The sequence below is a fragment of the Oncorhynchus nerka genome, linkage group LG26 (genome assembly GCF_034236695.1).
Source record: "Oncorhynchus nerka isolate Pitt River linkage group LG26, Oner_Uvic_2.0, whole genome shotgun sequence".
NCBI lineage: Eukaryota > Metazoa > Chordata > Actinopteri > Salmoniformes > Salmonidae > Oncorhynchus > Oncorhynchus nerka.
Window position 1 is genome coordinate 44,522,522 of NC_088421.1, and position 19,014 is coordinate 44,541,535.

General features: G+C 45.1%; 1 protein-coding gene across 2 annotated transcripts; it reads left to right on the top strand.

Moving 5' to 3' along the window:
* Positions 1 to 783: 783 nt before the first annotated feature.
* On the top strand, positions 784 to 16,425 carry zgc:86896 (uncharacterized protein LOC415190 homolog). 2 transcript variants are annotated; one of them, XM_065010795.1, is made up of 10 exons: positions 784 to 920; positions 1,739 to 1,885; positions 5,322 to 5,426; positions 5,622 to 5,844; positions 6,448 to 6,555; positions 8,162 to 8,368; positions 9,616 to 9,691; positions 11,797 to 11,987; positions 12,129 to 12,219; positions 15,939 to 16,425. In XM_065010795.1, the coding sequence occupies exons 2-10, from the start codon at positions 1,822 to 1,824 to the stop codon at positions 15,942 to 15,944; spliced, it is 1,071 nt and encodes a 356-aa protein (XP_064866867.1). In that variant the 5' UTR covers positions 784 to 920; positions 1,739 to 1,821; the 3' UTR covers positions 15,945 to 16,425. The 2 variants fall into 2 exon arrangements, with proteins under 2 accessions (XP_064866867.1, XP_064866868.1); XM_065010796.1 differs by having other exon boundaries at positions 1,742 to 1,885.
* The last annotated feature ends 2,589 nt before the right edge of the window (positions 16,426 to 19,014 follow it).

The following is a 19,014-nucleotide window of genomic DNA, read 5'->3' on the forward strand; positions in this document are numbered from 1 at the left end:
GAAAGTCTCAGTCAAACTACTACAGGTGTCCTGTTGAGGGAAAGTCTCAGTCAAACTACTACAGGTGTCCTGTTGAGGGAAAGTCTCAGTCAAACTACTACAGGTGTACTGTTGAGGGAAAGTCTCTGTCAAACTACTACAGGTGTCCTGTTGAGGGAAAGTCATCAAACTACTACAGGTGTCCTGTTGAGGGAAAGTCTCAGTCAAACTACTACAGGTGTACTGTTGAGGGAAAGTCTCAGTCAAACTACTACAGGTGTCCTGTTGAGGGAAAGTCTCAGTCAAACTACTACAGGTGTACTGTTGAGGGAAAGTCTCAGTCAAACTACTACAGGTGTCCTGTTGAGGGAAAGTCTCAGTCAAACTACTACAGGTGTCCTGTTGAGGGAAAGTCATCAAACTACTACAGGTGTCCTGTTGAGGGAAAGTCTCAGTCAAACTACTACAGGTGTCCTGTTGAGGGAAAGTCATCAAACTACTACAGGTGTACTGTTGAGGGAAAGTCTCAGTCAAACTACTACAGGTGTCCTGTTGAGGGAAAGTCTCAGTCAAACTACTACAGGTGTACTGTTGAGGGAAAGTCATCAAACTACTACAGGTGTACTGTTGAGGGAAAGTCTCAGTCAAACTACTACAGGTGTCCTGCAGGAAGTCACCTGACAGTCTGCATGTTATCTTCATCCTCCACCAACCTTTGTCCCAGGTGCTTGCGCAATAGCTGAATACGCAGACACACCCTCGTCACTCCTCCTTCTCTCTCTGTGTGTCTCTCAATCTCGCTCTACTTCCTCTTCTTGTGTCCTCTCCAGTCCTGCGCTGCACTGCTTCATTCGTGTCGACTGCCCAGAGTCCGCGAATACAACCCTGCTACAACCACACACACATCATCTTATCGTTCCTGTCCACTGGAGGAAGGAGAGGTAGGAGGGAGAGACTGGTTTTGGTTGACATTCCCTTGTTTCTTAGTTGCATTGGGGTTTCTTATGGTTTTCTATGGCGTGGTCTTTTCTGTTTGAGTGTGTGTCTGTGTCTGTGTCTGTGTCTGTATCTGTGTCTGTGTGTGTTTGATCTCTATGCTAATTAAGTGTGATAAGAAAGCACTCTCAGTTCAGTTCCTTGTCAGATACTGGGACTGGGAGGCATTGCAGAAAGGTCTTGTAATGCCACGTATCAAGGGCATCAAGAATGTAGGAGTGACAGTATGAGAGGCATAGAGCAGGACATTAAGGGTCTGCAATGGAACCAGTCTAATGTTGTTGTGCATATAGGATCAATCAGAAAGTCCTTCTGGTCTTCTGAGTGTCTCCCACCAAGTGGAAGGAAGATACAAATCTCTACCTATACAAAAAATATATACTGTTGGGTTGACTGTATCTGAATGCAATGGTTTTTCCCACTATGTCAACACAGCTAGCAGGCAACAACAACCATGTAAAGATGAAAGGTAGCCATTTTGTGTTTACAAAGTATGTGCCAACACTGACAACCAACGTCCACAGTTAGTTTCCTTGCTCAACTCGTTGCTCAACTCAACAAAAGTTGACGCTCAACTTAATATTTACCTAAACGATACAACTAAAAAAAACAATTCAGACATTCAACCAGTTTCTGAAATACACTTGGGGTTGAGTTGCTTGGGGGCAACTTTGCCTCCTAGAGTATAGCCTCGGCCTACAATCTAACTTTATCTAACCCAATCTTTCTCACTTTTAACCCTCCCTTCCTGGTTTTACAACAGTAGAGTTCCAACCAATCCCTGACAAGAAGAAGACATTCCATTCCCAGCAACATTCCAGAACCCTGTGGACCCCTTGTTGAAGCATGTCTCTGTACAGCTTTGGGTTGGAGCCTCTCTCCTGTCATGCCTGGAATAAGGACAGGACACGTAAGTAGTCCTGCAGTAATACTTAAACCAGTCTGCCCGCATTTCAACACACACACACACACACACACACACACACACACCTCACTTTCTCCCGGTCTATACCTCCATTAGCTGGCCTGCTGGCTCCTCGGAAGCGTCCCAAATTCCTTATACAGTGCACTACCATTTGACCAGGGCCCATAGGGTTCTAGTCATACGTAGTGCACTATGTAGCGAATAGGGAGCCCGTTGAGACGCAAACCCCTCGTGTTGTTTGCTGTCTGCAGATGCACTTCCTCTTCCTCCTCTAATTGCTGTCCATTAAAAATTGTCTGAAGATCTGGGGAATGTGATTATCAACAGAGGAAATGTTAGCAGAGATGTAAGGAGCTCCATACTGTAGTGTGGGCCCAAATGGTACCCTATTCCCTATATAGTGCACTACTTTGTACCAGGACCCAAAGAGCATTATGTAGGGAATAGGGTTGCCATTTGGGACACATTAGACTTCACTCTTCTTCTTTGTCTCCTTTACTAGTCTAACTCTACCCTTTTAGTATTCTGTTAAAGTACAAAGATGGAACATGAACATTGTGATTTATCTACAGTATCTCTACATTAAACAAGTTATCTTTGACGTAGAGAGAAATTTGTAGGTAAACATGCTAATCTGGTCCCAAGCCGGATCTCCCTCTCTCCAACGTCTATATGCAGTAACAATAGAGCCTGAGGACAAGGTTAACAAAATGCCATTGCTACACAGTAAATTGGCCAGTGTTACCTAATCAAATCAAATCAAATGTATTTATATAGCCCTTCGTACATCAGCTGATATCTCAAAGTGCTGTACAGAAACCCAGCCTAAAACCCCAAACAGCAAGCAATGCAGGTGTAGAAGCACGGTGGCTAGGAAAAACTCCCTAGAAAGGCCATAACCTAGGAAGAAACCTAAAGAGGAACCAGGCTATGTGGGGTGGCCAGTCCTCTTCTGGCTGTGCCGGGTGGAGATTATAACAGAACATGGCCAAGATGTTCAAATGTTCATAAATGACCAGCATGGTCCAATAATAATAAGGCAGAACAGTTTAAACTGAAGCAGCAGCACAGCCAGGTGGACTGGGGACAGCAAGGAGTCATCATGTCAGGTAGAGAGAGAGAAAGAAAGAGAGAAAGAGAGAATTAGAGAGAGCACACTTAAATTCACACAGGACACCGAATAGGACAGGAGAAGTACTCCAGATATAACAAACTGACCCTAGCCCCCCGACACATAAACTACTGCAGCATAAATACTGGAGGCTGAGACAGGAGACACTGTGGCCCCATCCGAGGACACCCCCGGACAGGGCCAAACAGGAAGGATATAACCCCACCCACTTTGCCAAAGCACAGCCCCCACACCACTAGAGGGATATCTTCAACCACCAACTTACCATCCTGAGACAAGGCTGAGTATAGCCCACAAAGATCTCCGCCACGGCACAACCCAAGGGGGGGGCGCCAACCCAGACAGGATGATCACATCAGTGACTCAACCCACTCAGGTGACGCACCCCCTCCAGGGACGGCATGAGAGAGCCCCAGTAAGCCAGTGACTCAGCCACTGTAATAGGGTTAGAGGCAGAGAATCCCAGTGGAAAGAGGGTAATGTAATGTAGATGTTTTTCAGTGTAATATTTCTAGTGTTGGTTCAGGTGTTAAATTAACTCTATTAGTGTAGACAACCCCAGTTAATAACCAGTGTTGACTGTGAGTGTGATTGTGCCAGTTTTACCAGAGATCATTATATAATGCCTAGAGGCTAACAATAGGAGCCATTGTCCCAAAGGTGGGAAGGCAGGAAGTCTGCTTATCAGTCTGCTCATTAAGCCCACAGAAACTCATTGAATAACGCTTTATTCCCGCGTGGACAGATTTTGGTGAGAGTGAAATCTCTCGCTTTGCCTCTTCCTCTCTGGTTTTACTCTGTGGAGAGTATAACGTTCCCATCAAAACCACGGCCATTATTATCATATTTCCCAGCATGCTCTTCTGCAGGTAGATTTTTTTTTAATTATATTTTTTTAAACTTTTGTTTTTGCTTGTACACTGATTGATTCATTCATATTATGCTACTCAAAGATAAATAACAAACAAACAAACAAAACCTTTTTCAAAACGAATCAAATCAGTTAATTAGATTTGTACCCGTTAGTGAAAAGGTTGTTCCCTTTGTAAACATTAAATACTCTCCTCAGAATGCTGCTGACCCAGGCAATCATTCTGTTTGGGTTCTGATAGGAATTACAAATCACTTTGCAAACCAGCAGTGTGACTTGCAGGTAAGGGTTGCAAAATTCTGGTCAAAAATCTTGCCATAATTTCCAGATTTTTCAGAAATCGCGGTTGGAAGATTCCTGGGAGGAAATAATTTAAAAAATCTGAAATCCTTCAACCAGGATATCTGGGAATTTGGGGAAAGTTACCTACGCTACTTCAAGGCCTGATGTGGCCTGTAAAACCATGAGTTTCAGACCTTTTTACTACGGTGAAACTAGGCCTAATTAGTGTAATTGTTTAAAAAAAATACTATGAGGTGTCATTGCAAACACCATTGGTGAAAACTATATACACTTCCTGGTGGTAAATGTGAGGTGTTGCATAACACTAAAAGTGCTAATTTCCTTTAACACTGAAAAGCGTGGACACTTATACACACTGGCCCAGTGTTGAACTGAACACTGTCACTGTTGATTCACCACTGGAGAATTTGCTGTGTAAACATATACAATGTACTGTATGTTTCTGTACGTGTCCTATATGATGCGTCAATGCATTATAGACATCTCTCCTCCACATAATATGCAATGTTGTGTGTGTCTGTGTGTGTGTGTGTGTGTGTGTGTGTCTGTGTGTGTGTGCGTGCGTGCGTGCGTGTGTCTGTGTGTGTGCTGCGTGTGCGTGTGTGCGTGTGTGTGTGTGTGCGTGCGTGTGTGTGTGTGCGCTTGCGTGTGTGTGTGTGCGTGCGTGTGTGTGTGTCTGTGTGTGTGTGTGTGCGTGTGTGTGTGTGCGCTTGCGTGTGTGTGTGCGTGTGTGTGTGTGTGTGTGTGCCACTGTCAATCAGCAAGTTTCTATCCATTACACATTAGTTACATGTTAATCAAGATATTGTAGTGACGTAAAGATGTCTCTCCTCTCTCCAGATATTGCTGTGTATTCGTTGTTGTTAATCAAGATATTGTAGTGACGTAAAGATGTATCTCCTCTCTCCAGATATTGCTGTGTATTCGTTGTTGTTAATCAAGATATTGTAGTGACGTAAAGATGTCTCTCCTCTCTCCAGATATTGCTGTGTATTCGTTGTTGTTAATCAAGATATTGTAGTGACGTAAAGATGTATCTCCTCTCTCCAGATATTGCTGTGTATTCGTTGTTGTTAATCAAGATATTGTAGTGACATAATGATGTCTATCTCTAGAGATTGCTGTCAGCCCCAACAGCAGTGTGGTGATCATCTATGAGAAGAAGGGGAACGAGTGGGCCAAGATCCACGAGCTGACTGAGCACAGTGGACGAATCACAGGTACCCACTGAACACACACGCACACACACACACACACACACACACACACACACACACACACACACACACACACACACACACACACACACACACGCACGCACACGGTGCTAGCCTGAACATGTTGCATCACAAGGCATTATGGGATTCCAACTGCATCATTCTCTTCAATGTCTCCTTCTCTTAAAAACCTTCCAGGCATCGACTGGGCTCCGGATTCGAACCGCATCGTGACGTGTGCATCGGACCGTAATGCGTACGTGTGGACCCTGAAGGACAAGGTGTGGAAGCCCACTCTGGTGTTGGTGAGGATCAACCGGGCTGCTACTTTTGTCAAGTGGTCCCCTCTGGAGAATAAGTTTGCCCTGGGCAGCGGAGCTCGCCTCATCTCTGTCTGCTACTTCGAGAAGGAGAACGACTGGTGAGAGACACGGAACACGTTCAGTCAGTCGGACGGTCGGTCGGTCACTCACTCACTCACTCCACTCACTCACTCACTCACTCACTCACTCACTCACTCACTCACTCACTCACTCACTCACTCACTCACTCACTCATCACTCACTCCACTCACTCACTCACTCACTGTACTCTCTTACTAATAATGTACCCTCTTACTAATACTGTACCCTCTTACTAATACTGTACCCTCTTACTAATACTGTACCCTCTTACTAATACTGTACTCTCTTACTAATACTGCACCCTCTTACTACACTCACTCACTCACTCACTCACTCACTCACTCACTCACTCACTCACTCACTCACTCACTCACTCACTCACTCACTCACTCACTCACTCACTCACTGTACCCTCTTACTAATACTGTTATTGTGACTGTTACTACAGTAGTACACTATAGGCTGGAAGTGAGGCACCATTTGAGATATTCCCAGAAAGAATCTACTGTGACATTTCCCCTCTGAACCTGTTGTGGCTCAGTAGTGTCTTGAGATTTGTCCAGTATGAATCTATTGCAACCTTTGACCTTTGAGACCTCTGTGACCTCTGGCCCCTGCAGGTGGCTCAGTAAGCACATAAAGAAGAGCATCCGGTCCACGGTGATGTGTCTGGACTGGCACCCCAACAACATCCTGTTGGCTGCAGGATCCTCTGACTTTCACTGCAGGTCAGAACCAACAGATAGTAACTGTCTCTAAGGCTTCCACTGGAGGTCAGAACCAACAGATAGTAACTGTCTCTAAGGCTTCCACTGCAGGTCAGAACCAACAGATAGTAACTGTCTCTAAGGCTTCCACTGCAGGTCAGAACCAACAGATAGTAACTGTCTCTAAGGCTTCCACTGCAGGTCAGAACCAACAGATAGTAAGTGTCTCTAAGGCCACTGCAGGTCAGAACCAACAGATAGTAACTGTCTCTAAGGCTTCCACTGCAGGTCAGAACCAACAGATAGTAACTGTCTCTAAGGCCACTGCAGGTCAGAACCAACAGATAGTAACTGTCTCTAAGGCTTCCACTGCAGGTCAGAACCAACAGATAGTAACTGTCTCTAAGGCTTCCACTGCAGGTCCGAACCAACAGATAGTAACTGTCTCTAAGGCTTCCACTGCAGGTCAGAACCAACAGATAGTAACTGTCTCTAAGGCCTCCACTGCAGGTCAGAACCAACAGATAGTAACTGTCTCTAAGGCTTCCACTGCAGGTCAGAACCAACAGATAGTAACTGTCTCTAAGGCTTCCACTGCAGGTCAGAACAAACAGATAGTAACTGTCTCTAAGGCTTCCACTGCAGGTCAGAACCAACAGATAGTAACTGTCTCTAAGGCTTCCACTGCAGGTCAGAACCAACAGATAGTAACTGTCTCTAAGGCTTCCACTGCAGGTCAGAACCAACAGATAGTAACTGTCTCTAAGGCTTCCACTGCAGGTCAGAACCAACAGATAGTAACTGTCTCTAAGGCTTCCACTGCAGTTCAGAACCAACAGATAGTAACTGTCTCTAAGGCTTCCACTGCAGGTCCGAACCAACAGATAGTAACTGTCTCTAAGGCTTCCACTGCAGGTCAGAACCAACAGATAGTAACTGTCTCTAAGGCTTCCACTGCAGGTCAGAACCAACAGATAGTAACTGTCTCTAAGGCTGTTGATGCTATTGCTTTGCTGATTCTTATTTATTCAACCTTTAGCTAGGTAATTATCGGGTCAGATTATTTATTTTCTAATGCTTGGTCAAGGAGCTGTTACAAAACTATGACAATGTAATTACATCTGTACATCACTTCTGCTTGATAAACCCTGCACCACCTTTGAATTGAATCTGATGTCATTTCGCAAACAATTTTGCCATAGTTTTGGGTTTTCTCACAACAGGTTTCTTTACCATGCAATCTTAGAAAGAAAAGGTGCTATCTAGAACCTAAAAGGGTGATTCGGGCTGTCCCCATAGGAGAACCGTTTGGAAAAGCCGTTAGGGTTCCATGTAGAACCCTTTTCACAGAAAATTCTACATGGATCCCAAAAGGGGTCAAGTGGAACCAAAAATGGTTCTGCTACAGGGAAGAACCCTTTCGGAACCCTTTCTTCTAGGTGTGAGTCATAATATGGTGGTTTAATTGTTTTATACCAATGTATATACCGTCTGTTTATACTGTAACAGTATTTAAAAATTCTCTCTCTTTGGGATCCAAAATAATCAGGTATTAAAGTAACGCTGTGCGAGCCGGATCGGCTCATAGTGATACAAACATGACAATTCCCAAATACTCTTCATGCAGGATCTTCTCTGCCTACATCAAGGAAATCGAGGACAAGCCAGGCCCGACAGCTTGGGGGGCTAAGATGCCATTTGGGGAGATGCTGCTGGAGACCAAGGACTGTGGAGGTTGGGTACACAGTGTCTCCTTCTCCCCCAGCGGAGACCACCTGGCCTGGGTCGCTCACAACAGCAGCATCAGTGTGGCCGACGCCACCCAGGGGAAAGAGTGAGTGAAAGAGTGAAGGGGGAAAAAGTGAAGGGGGAAAAAGTGAAAGTGGGGGAAAGAGTGAAGGGGGAAAGAGTGAAGGGGGAAAGAGTGAAGGGGGAAAGAGTGAAGGGGGAAGAGTGAAGGGGGAAAGAGTGAAGGGGTGAAATAGTGAAGGGGGAAGAGTGAAGGGGGAAAGAGTGAAGGGGGAAAGAGTGAAGGGGGAAAGAGTGAAGGGGGAAAAAGTGAAGGGGGAAAGAGTGAAGGGGTGAAAGAGTGAGTGAAAGAGTGAAGGGGGAAAGAGTGAAGGGGTGAAAGAGGGAAGGGTGAAAGAGTGAAGGGGAAAGAGTGAAGGGTGAAAGAGTGAAGGGGGAAAGAGTGAAGGGGTGAAAGAGTGAAGGGGGAAAGAGTGAAGGGGGAAAGAGTGAAGGGGGAAAGAGTGAAGGGGGAAAGAGTGAAGGGGTGAAAGAGTGAAGGGGGAAAAAGAGTGAGTGAAAGAGTGAAGGGGGAAAGAGTGAAGGGGTGAAAGAGTGAAGGGGGAAGAGTGAAGGGGGAAGGAGTGAAGGGGTGAAAGAGTGAAGGGGGAAAGAGTGAAGGGGTGAAAGAGTGAGTGAAAGAGTGAAGGGGGAAAGAGTGAAGGGGTGAAAGAGTGAAGGGGGAAAGAGTGAAGGGGGAAAGAGTGAGTGAAAGAGTGAAGGGGGAAAGAGTGAAGGGGTGAAAGAGTGAAGGGGGAAAGAGTGAAGGGGTGAAAGAGTGAAGGGGGAAAGAGTGAAGGGGGAAAGAGTGAAGGGGTGAAAGAGTGAAGGGGGAAAGAGTGAAGGGGTGAAAGAGTGAAGGGGGAAAGAGTGAAGGGGTGAAAGAGTGAAGGGGGGAAGAGTGAAGGGGGAAGGAGTGAAGGGGTGAAAGAGTGAAGGGGGAAAGAGTGAAGGGGAAAGAGTGAAGGGGTGAAAGAGTGAAGGGGTGAAAGAGTGAAGGGGGGAAGAGTGAAGGGGGAAAGAGTGAATAGCTATCACTGACAGAAAGGATGCTTCTCAGTCTTTTCCTCCACTACTGTCGTCCTCTCGCCTCCTCTCCTGAAAATGGAAAAGGGAAGCCATTAGAGCCTTGGAGGAGATCCTTGAAAAGGAACCTTGTGTCCTTCTGATGTTCTGAGGAAAGAGGCTAGGAGAAAGGGATGAGAGGAATCTTTCATTTAGAGATTCACACAAAGAGAGGAACATGTCATTGACCCCATGACTCTTGATCTCTGACCTCGTGTCGATTGACAGGGTGACTCAGCTGACAACGGACCGTCTCCCTCTAGTGAGCGTGCTCTATGTGAGCCCCACAGAGATGGTTGCCGCGGTAAGAAAACACACCTCTCATCACTCTCTACATTTGTGACCGACCAGAACCATAGCAAGGTTACTCAACATGTGAGCCCAGTTCACCGAACCACTTCCACCTGTGGGAGTTCATTGAGTTCAGTGATACACTGCCCCGGATGGAACACTGTCCCCTATATATAGGCTTTACAGGATCCCTTGTGGCCTGGTATCCTACAGTTTGCTCCTATCGGACCTGGTCAAAAGCAGTGCATTATATAAAGGCAATAGGGTTCCATTTGGGACTCAATACTGCATACTATGTTCCTATGTTCTATGTTCCTATCATACATATCTAATGCCTAAACCTTCTATGTTCCTATCATACATACCTTGCATACTTAATGTCTAAACCCTCTATGTTCCTATCATACATACCTTGCATACCTAATGTCTAAACCCTCTATATTCCTATCATACATACCCTGCATACCTAATGTCTAAACCTTCTATGTTCCTATCATGCATACCCTGCATACTATGTTCCTATGTTCTATGTTCCTATCATACATACATAATGCCTAAACCTTCTATGTTCCTATCATGCATACCCTGCATACCTAATGTCTAAACCCTCTATGTTCCTATCATACATACCTTGCATACCTAATGTCTAAACCTTCTATGTTCCTATCATACATACCCTGCATACCTAATGTCTAAACCCTCTATGTTCCTATCATACATACCTTGCATACCTAATGTCTAAACCTTCTATGTTCCTATCATACATACCCTGCATACCTAATGTCTAAACCCTCTATGTTCCTATCATGCATACCCTGCATACCTAATGTCGAAACCCTCTATGTTTCTAGCATACATACCCTGCATACCTAATGTCTAAACAACCTTCTATGTTCCTATCATGCATACCCTGCATACTATGTTCTATGTTCCTATCATACATACCCTGCATACCTAATGTCTAAACAACCTTCTATGTTCCTATCATGCATACCTAATGTATAAACCTTCTATGTTCCTATCATACATACCCTGCATACCTAATGTCTAAACCCTCTATGTTCCTATCATACATACCCTGCATACCTAATGTCTAAACCCTCTATGTTCCTATCATACATACCCTGCATACCTAATGTCTAAACCCTCTATGTTCCTATCATACATACCTTGCATACCTAATGTCTAAACCCTCTATGTTCCTATCATACATACCCTGCATACCTAATGTCTAAACCTTCTATGTTCCTATCATGCATACCCTGCATACTATGTTCCTATGTTCTATGTTCCTATCATACATACATAATGCCTAAACCTTCTATGTTCCTATCATGCATACCCTGCATACCTAATGTCTAAACCCTCTATGTTCCTATCATACATACCTTGCATACCTAATGTCTAAACCTTCTATGTTCCTATCATACATACCCTGCATACCTAATGTCTAAACCCTCTATGTTCCTATCATACATACCTTGCATACCTAATGTCTAAACCTTCTATGTTCCTATCATACATACCCTGCATACCTAATGTCTAAACCCTCTATGTTCCTATCATGCATACCCTGCATACCTAATGTCGAAACCCTCTATGTTTCTAGCATACATACCCTGCATACCTAATGTCTAAACAACCTTCTATGTTCCTATCATGCATACCCTGCATACTATGTTCTATGTTCCTATCATACATACCCTGCATACCTAATGTCTAAACAACCTTCTATGTTCCTATCATGCATACCTAATGTATAAACCTTCTATGTTCCTATCATACATACCCTGCATACCTAATGTCTAAACCCTCTATGTTCCTATCATACATACCCTGCATACCTAATGTCTAAACCCTCTATGTTCCTATCATACATACCCTGCATACCTAATGTCTAAACCCTCTATGTTCCTATCATGCATACCTAATGTCTAAACCCTCTGTTTCTAGCATACATATCCTAGCATACGTCATGTCTAAACCCTCTATGTTCCTATCATACATACCCTACATACCTAATGTCTAAACCCTCTATGTCCCGTACCTAATGTCTAAACCCTCTATGTCCCTATCATACATACCTTGCATACCTAATGTCTAAACCCTCTGTTTCAGGGCCATGACTGCTGTCCGTTTCAGTTCTCCTATAAGGGCCCAGGCAGTCTGAAGTTTGTTAAGAAGCTGGACATCCCCAAGCAGACCTCTAGGGGCAGCATGTCCGCCATGCAACACTTCCGCAATCTGGATAAGAAGGCTACTGACGACGAGAGCAACGAGCTGGGCTGCCTGCACCAGAACAGCATCACGTGAGGAGAGAGGGAGTGTGTGTGTGTGTTGTGTGTGTGTGTTGTGTGTGTCACATACACGTGTTTAGCAGATGTTATTGCGGATGTAGCGAAATGCTTGTAGAGTATACTGAATCTTTCTGCTCCTGTGTCTCCCTCCAGTCAGCTGTGTATCGTGTCAGGAACTAAGGCCCACGTGGACAAGTACAGCAGTGTGGGTCTGGACGGAGCTATGGTCCTCTGGGACTTCAAGGTACTGCCTACATACACCACATATACAAAAGGATGTGGACACCCCGTCAAATGAGTAGATTTGGCTATTTCAGGTACACCCGTTGCTGACAGGTGTATAAAATTGAGCACACAGCCATGCTATCTCCATAGACAAACATTGGCAGTAGAATGGCCCGTACTGAAGAGCTCAGTGACTTTCAACGTGGCACCGTCATAGGATGCCACCTTTTCAACAGTCAGTTTGTCAAATTTCTGCCCTGCTAGAGCTGCCCCCGGTCAACTGTAAGTGCTGTTATTGTGAAGTGGAAACGTCTAGGAGCAACAACGCCTCAGCTGGGAAGTGGTAGGCCACACAAGCTCACAGAACGGGACCACCGAGTGTTGAAGCATGTAGCGCGTCTGTCCTCGGTTGCAACACTCCCTACCGAGTTCCAAACTACCTCTGGAAGCAACGTCAACACAAGAACAGTTCGTCGGGAGCTTCGTGAAATGGGTTTCCATGGTGAAGAGATGGGTTTCCATGGTGAAGAGATGGGTTTCCATGGCCGAGCAGCCGCACACAAGACTAAGATCACTGTGCGTAATGCCAAGCGTCAGCTGGAGGGGTGTAAAGCTTGCAGCCATTGGTCTCTGGAGCAGTGGAAACACGTTCTCTGGACTGATGATTCACGCTTCACCATTTGGCAGTTCGACGGATGAATCTGGGTTTGGCAGATGCCAGGAGAACGCTACCTGCCCCAATACATAGTGCCAACTGTGAAGTTTGGTGGAGGAGGAATAAATGATTCGGGCTAGGCCCTTTAGTTCCAGTGAAGGGAAATCTTAATGCTACAGGATACGATTCTGTGCTTTCAACTTTGTGGCAACAGTTTGGGGAAGGCCCTTCCCGATTCAGCATGAAAATGCCCCCCGTACACAAAGCCAGGTCCAAACAGCAATGGTTTGTTGAGATCGGTGTGGAAGAACTTGACTGGCCTTCAAAGAGCCCTGACCTCATCCCATCAAGCCAGGCCTAATCGCCCAACATCAGTGCCTGACCTCACTAATGCTCTTGTGGCTGAATGGAAGCAAGTCCCTGCAGCAATGTTCCAACATCTAGTGGAAAGCCTTCCCAGAAGAGTGGAGGCTGTTATAGCAGCCAAGGGGGGACCAACTCCATATTAATGCCCATGATTTTGGAATGAGATGTTTGACGAGCAGGTGTCCACATACTTTTGGTAATGTAGTGTACATGACATGACATTCAGAGACTCAGGAACCAATGGGGATTCAGTATTCTACTCAGAGATCAATTCAAAGGCACAGGGTGTGTCTGAAATGGCATCCTCATCCATAGTGTTACGAAATTATGTCTAGGGGTCCTAGCTACATGTAACCTGACTCATTATGTCTAGGGGTCCTAGCTACATGGTCTGTAACCTGACTCATTCTGTCTAGGGGTCCTAGCTACATGGTCTGTAATCTGACTCATTATGTCTAGCGGTCCTAGCTACATGGTCTGTAACCTGACTCATTATATCTAGGGGTCCTAGCTACATGGTCTGTAACCTGACTCATTATGTCTAGGGGTCCTAGCTACATGTAACCTGACTCATTATGTCTAGGGGTCCTAGCTACATGGTCTGTAACCTGACTCATTATATCTAGGGGTCCTAGCTACATGGTCTGTAACCTGACTCATTATGTCTAGGGGTCCTAGCTACATTGTCTGTAACCTGACTCATTATGTCTAGGGGTCCTAGCTACATGTAACCTGACTCATTATGTCTAGGGGTCCTAGCTACATGTAACCTGACTCATTATGTCTAGGGGTCCTAGCTACATGGTCTGTAACCTGAGTCATTATGTCTAGGGGTCCTAGCTACATGTAACCTGACTCATTATGTCTAGGGGTCCTAGCTACATGTAACCTGACTCATTATGTCTAGGGGTCCTAGCTACATGGTCTGTAACCTGACTCATTATGTCTAGGGGTCCTAGCTACATGTAACCTGACTCATTATGTCTAGGGGTCCTAGCTACATGGTCTGTAACCTGACTCATTATGTCGAGGGGTCCTAGCTACATGTAACCTGACTCATTATGTCTAGGGGTCCTAGCTACATGTAACCTGACTCATTATGTCTAGGGGTCCTAGCTACATGGTCTGTAACCTGACTCATTATGTCTAGGGGTCCTAGCTACATGGTCTGTAACCTGACTCATTATGTCTAGGGGTCCTAGCTACATGTAACCTGACTCATTATGTCTAGGGGTCCTAGCTACATGGTCTGTAACCTGACTCATTATGTCTAGGGGTCCTAGCTACATGTAACCTGACTCATTATGTCTAGGGGTCCTAGCTACATGTAACCTGACTCATTATGTCTAGGGGTCCTAGCTACATGTAACCTGACTCATTATGTCTAGGGGTCCTAGCTACATGGTCTGTAACCTGACTCATTATGTCTAGGGGTCCTAGCTACATGTAACCTGACTCATTATGTCTAGGGGTCCTAGCTACATGTAACCTGACTCATTATGTCTAGGGGTCCTAGCTACATGTAACCTGACTCATTATGTCTAGGGGTCCTAGCTACGTGGTCTGTAACCTGACTCATTATGTCTAGGGGTCCTAGCTACATGTAACCTGACTCATTATGTCTAGGGGTCCTAGCTACATGTAACCTGACTCATTCTGTCTAGGGGTCCTAGCTACATGGTCTGTAACCTGAGTCATTTTGTCTAGGGGTCCTAGCTACATGGTCTGTAACCTGACTCATTATGTCTAGGGGTCCTAGCTACATGGTCTGTAACCTGACTCATTATGTCTAGGGGTCCTAGCTACATGTAACCTGACTCATTATGTCTAGGGGTCCTAGCTACATGTAACCTGACTCATTCTGTCTAGGGGTCCTAGCTACATGTAACCTGACTCATTATGTCTAGGGGTCCTAGCTACATGGTCTGTAACCTGACTCATTATGTCTAGGGGTCCTAGCTACATGGTCTGTAACCTGACTCATTATGTGTAGGGTCCTAGCTACATGGTCTGTAACCTGACTCATTATGTGTAGGGTCCTAGCTACGTGGTCTGTAACCTGACTCATTCTGTCTAGGGGTCCTAGCTACATGGTCTGTAACCTGTCTCATTCTGTCTAGGGGTCCTAGCTACATGGTCTGTAACCTGACTCATTTTGTCTAGGGGTCCTAGCTACGTGGTCTGTAACCTGAGTTGATGTGTGTATAAATATGAGAAGTCAGCTTATTCAGCCAGGTGTTGAATGTACCCAGGAGACAGCAATTTACCGAGATTACGGCTAGCTCCATCTTGACCTCTTGATCGGTCAGTCTAAGCAAATTATCCATATGTTCATGGTGACAAAGTAAATGTGTACAGAAACCACACTACAAAAATATATGCCCAACTAAAGAGGTTTTCTAACACAACAAAAACAAATAAAATCCGACTGAGAGGCTTCTGTCCTCCTCTCTCTCTCCCAGACTGCCAATCACCTTCATTGGCTGCACCTGATGTGCTTATCAAGGCTTAGCTCAGCCCCCTGGGGGCGGAGTGTGGAATTGTATCCTGGATAGTGTGTTTGCCTTTGTTCCAACACTAACTTTTCCCCCCATATCATTACACAGCATAGTGCACTACTGTTGACCAGAGCATTATGGGTAAAACTCAGGCTGTTCTACTCTGTTTACATGACATTTATTCACCGGTTTTTCTTATTCTCTCTGTTTTCCCGGCAGCACTGAGTTCATGGAGGATGCTAGAGCCATAGGCTGTGTCTTGCCATCTGTGCGGTCAGCATTACTCCAGATGACCATGGGACTCACCACTACCAGTTGTTATTAACATCTACATTAAGCAGTTAGTCACACCAGGGTTGGGGTCAATTCCATTTCAATTCCAGTCAATTCGGAAAGTAAACCAAATTCCAATTCCATTTTTTTATTGTTTATTCCTCATTGAAAAGCATTGAAGAGAATTGGAATTTCAGTGTACTTTCTGAATTGACTGGAATTGAAATGGAATTGACCCCAACACAGAGTCACACCACTGTCAAGTTACCCATTATTTTACACAGATAGATGTGTTATCATGTGTATTCATTTTCAACTGGAACAGTAGACACTTCTGCAGCTTCAAGATGTTTTACAATAAATCATGTTGCTTTGTGCTGGGTTTCAATCAATGAATCAATATTTTTTAAGTAAAATAAACATGCTTTCTACAGATTCTGGTGGACTGAGTTTTCATATTATTATTTTTTTAACCTTTATTTAACTAGGCAAGTCAGTTAAGAACAAATTCTTATTTTCAATGACGGCCTAGGAACAGTGGGTTAACTGCCTGTTCAGGGGCAGAACGACAGATTTGTACCTTGTCAGCTCAAGGATTTGAACTTGCTACCTTCCGGTTACTAGTCCAACGCTTTAACCACTAGGCTACCCTGCCGCCCCTGTGGTTCCTATGTGATAAATGAACTCACACCCGAGTGGTACGTGTTGGTGTATATTTCTAATATTGTAGTAAGACATGTTATTATATAAATCATAATGTCCATCCCTGGCTGAGTGCTACACCTCAACAAGGTATTGTGTCTATGGCAGTATGGCTACAGTGAATCTACACTCCAGAACTGTTATAAAGGGTACAAAGTTCAATGTAAATATAAATATACCGAATACTAAGTAACACGTGGAAGCAAAAGGCTGCTGCAGGTGCTTGAGGGTCGCTCAAGGAGAGGTCAAGGAGAGGTCAAGGAGAGGTCAAGGAGAGATCAAGGAGAGGTCAAGAAGATGGCAAGGAGAGGTCAAGGAGAGGTCAAGGAGAGATCAAGGAGAGATCAAGGAGGGGTCAAGGAGAGGTCAAGGAGAGGTCAATGAGAGATCATTGAGAGGTCAAGGAGACGTCAAGGAGAGGTCAAGGAGAAATCAAGGAGAGGTCAAGGAGAGATCAAGGAGAGGTCAAGGAGAGGTCAAGGAGAGATCAATGAGAGGTCAAGGAGAGATCAAGGAGGGGTCAAGGAGAGGTCAAGGAGAGGTCAATGAGAGGTCATTGAGAGGTCAAGGAGACGTCAAGGAGAGGTCAAGGAGAGATCAAGGAGAGGTCAAGGAGAGATCAAGGAGAGGTCAAGGAGAGGTCAAGGAGAGGTCAAGGAGAGATCAATGAGAGGTCAAGGAGACGTCAAGGAGAGGTCAAGGAGAGATCAAGGAGAGGTCAAGGAGAGGTCAATGTTTTGCCAGCTGTTACTACTGTAAATGAATAGCTTTTCCTTGTCTGTCTCCGCCCTAAGGTGACCACCGCCCACTGGTTTGAGTTCTCCGTGAATAACAACACAGCAGAGCTACTAGAAAGGAAGAGGCGGAGCCAGAGATTTTACTCACGTCAACGTCTGTCCACGGAGAGTACAGTGTTATTCACTGTGTTTCTATAGGTTTAGTAAGCAGATCGATAGATAGCTTGTCACCTGCCTTCCCGCCTCCGAGACAACAACTCATTATATACTGTATCTCTGCTACTGCTGCATAGATTTAAACTAGGGGCGTTACCCGACCTCCCTTTCCCCAAGAGGAGCCAATCAAGACAAACTTTTTTTCCCACCTGACCATAGATAATGATAGAGAAAGCACTGAGTATGCAAATCATTTAAGAACACCTGCTCTGTTCATGACATAGACTGACCAGGTGAATCCAGGTGAAAGCTATGATCCCTTATTAATGTCACCTGTTAAATCCACTGCAATCAGTGTAGATGAAGGGGAGGAGACCTGGTTAAAGATGAAGGGGAGGAGACCTGGTTAAAGATGAAGGGGAGGAGACCTGGTTAAAGATGAAGGGGAGGAGACCTGGTTAAAGATGAAGGGGAGGAGACCTGGTTAAAGATGAAGGGGAGGAGACCTGGTTAAAGATGAAGGGGAGGAGACCTGGTTAAAGATGAAGGGGAGGAGACCTGGTTAAAGATGAAGGGGAGGAGACCAGGTTAAAGATGAAGGGGAGGAGACCTGGTTAAAGATTAAGGGGAGGAGACCTGGTTAAAGAGGAAGGGGAGGAGACCTGGTTAAAGAGGAAGGGGAGGAGACCTGGTTAAAGGAGGATTTTTAAGACATGGATTTCACATGTGTTCCATCCAGAGGGTGTCAAGAACTGCAACGCTGCTGGATTTTTCACGCTCAACAGTTTCCCGTGTGTATCAAGAATGGTCCACCACCCAAAGGACATCCAGCCAACTTGGACACAACTGTGGGAAGCATTGGAGTCACCATGGGAGTCAGCATCCCTGTGGAACGCTTTCAACACCTTGTAGAGTCCATGCCCCAACGAATTGAGGCTGGTCTGAGGGCCAACTCAACATGACGAAGGTGTTCCTAATGTTTGGTATACTCAGTGTATGCAGTAGTTATTAAGCAATAAGTCCCGAGGGGGTGTGGTACATGACCAATATACCACGGCTAAGGGCTGTTCTTATCATGATGCAATGCAGAATGGCTGGATGCAGCCATTGGCTGTGGTATATTTGCCATATACACAAACCCCCGAGGTGCCTAATTGCTATTATTAACTGGTACGTAATTACAGCAGCAAAAATACATATTTTGTCATACCCGGTCTGATTTACCACAGCTTTCAGCCAATCAGCATTAAGGGTTCAAACCACCTAGTTTATAATTCCCATTATAGCATCTGTGTGTTTGGGGCAGCGCCATTGAGGCAATCTCCATTTTGAAGTAGTACATTGAGGAGGGATCAGCCAATGAATTTGGAAGTCCCACCCAGTACATTAATATGGTGGAAGCCAAGAATGTCTATTATTTAGTCATG

Bases quoted from the DNA above. Each gene is read 5' to 3' on its own strand.
- zgc:86896 (XM_065010795.1), top strand. From the start codon at position 1,822: ATGTCTCTGTACAGCTTTGGGTTGGAGCCTCTCTCCTGTCATGCCTGG. The intron at 8,369-9,615 runs GTGAGTGAAAGA...GTCGATTGACAG, and splicing joins GACGCCACCCAGGGGAAAGA to GGTGACTCAGCTGACAACGG. The intron at 11,988-12,128 runs GTGAGGAGAGAG...GTCTCCCTCCAG, and splicing joins CTGCACCAGAACAGCATCAC to TCAGCTGTGTATCGTGTCAG.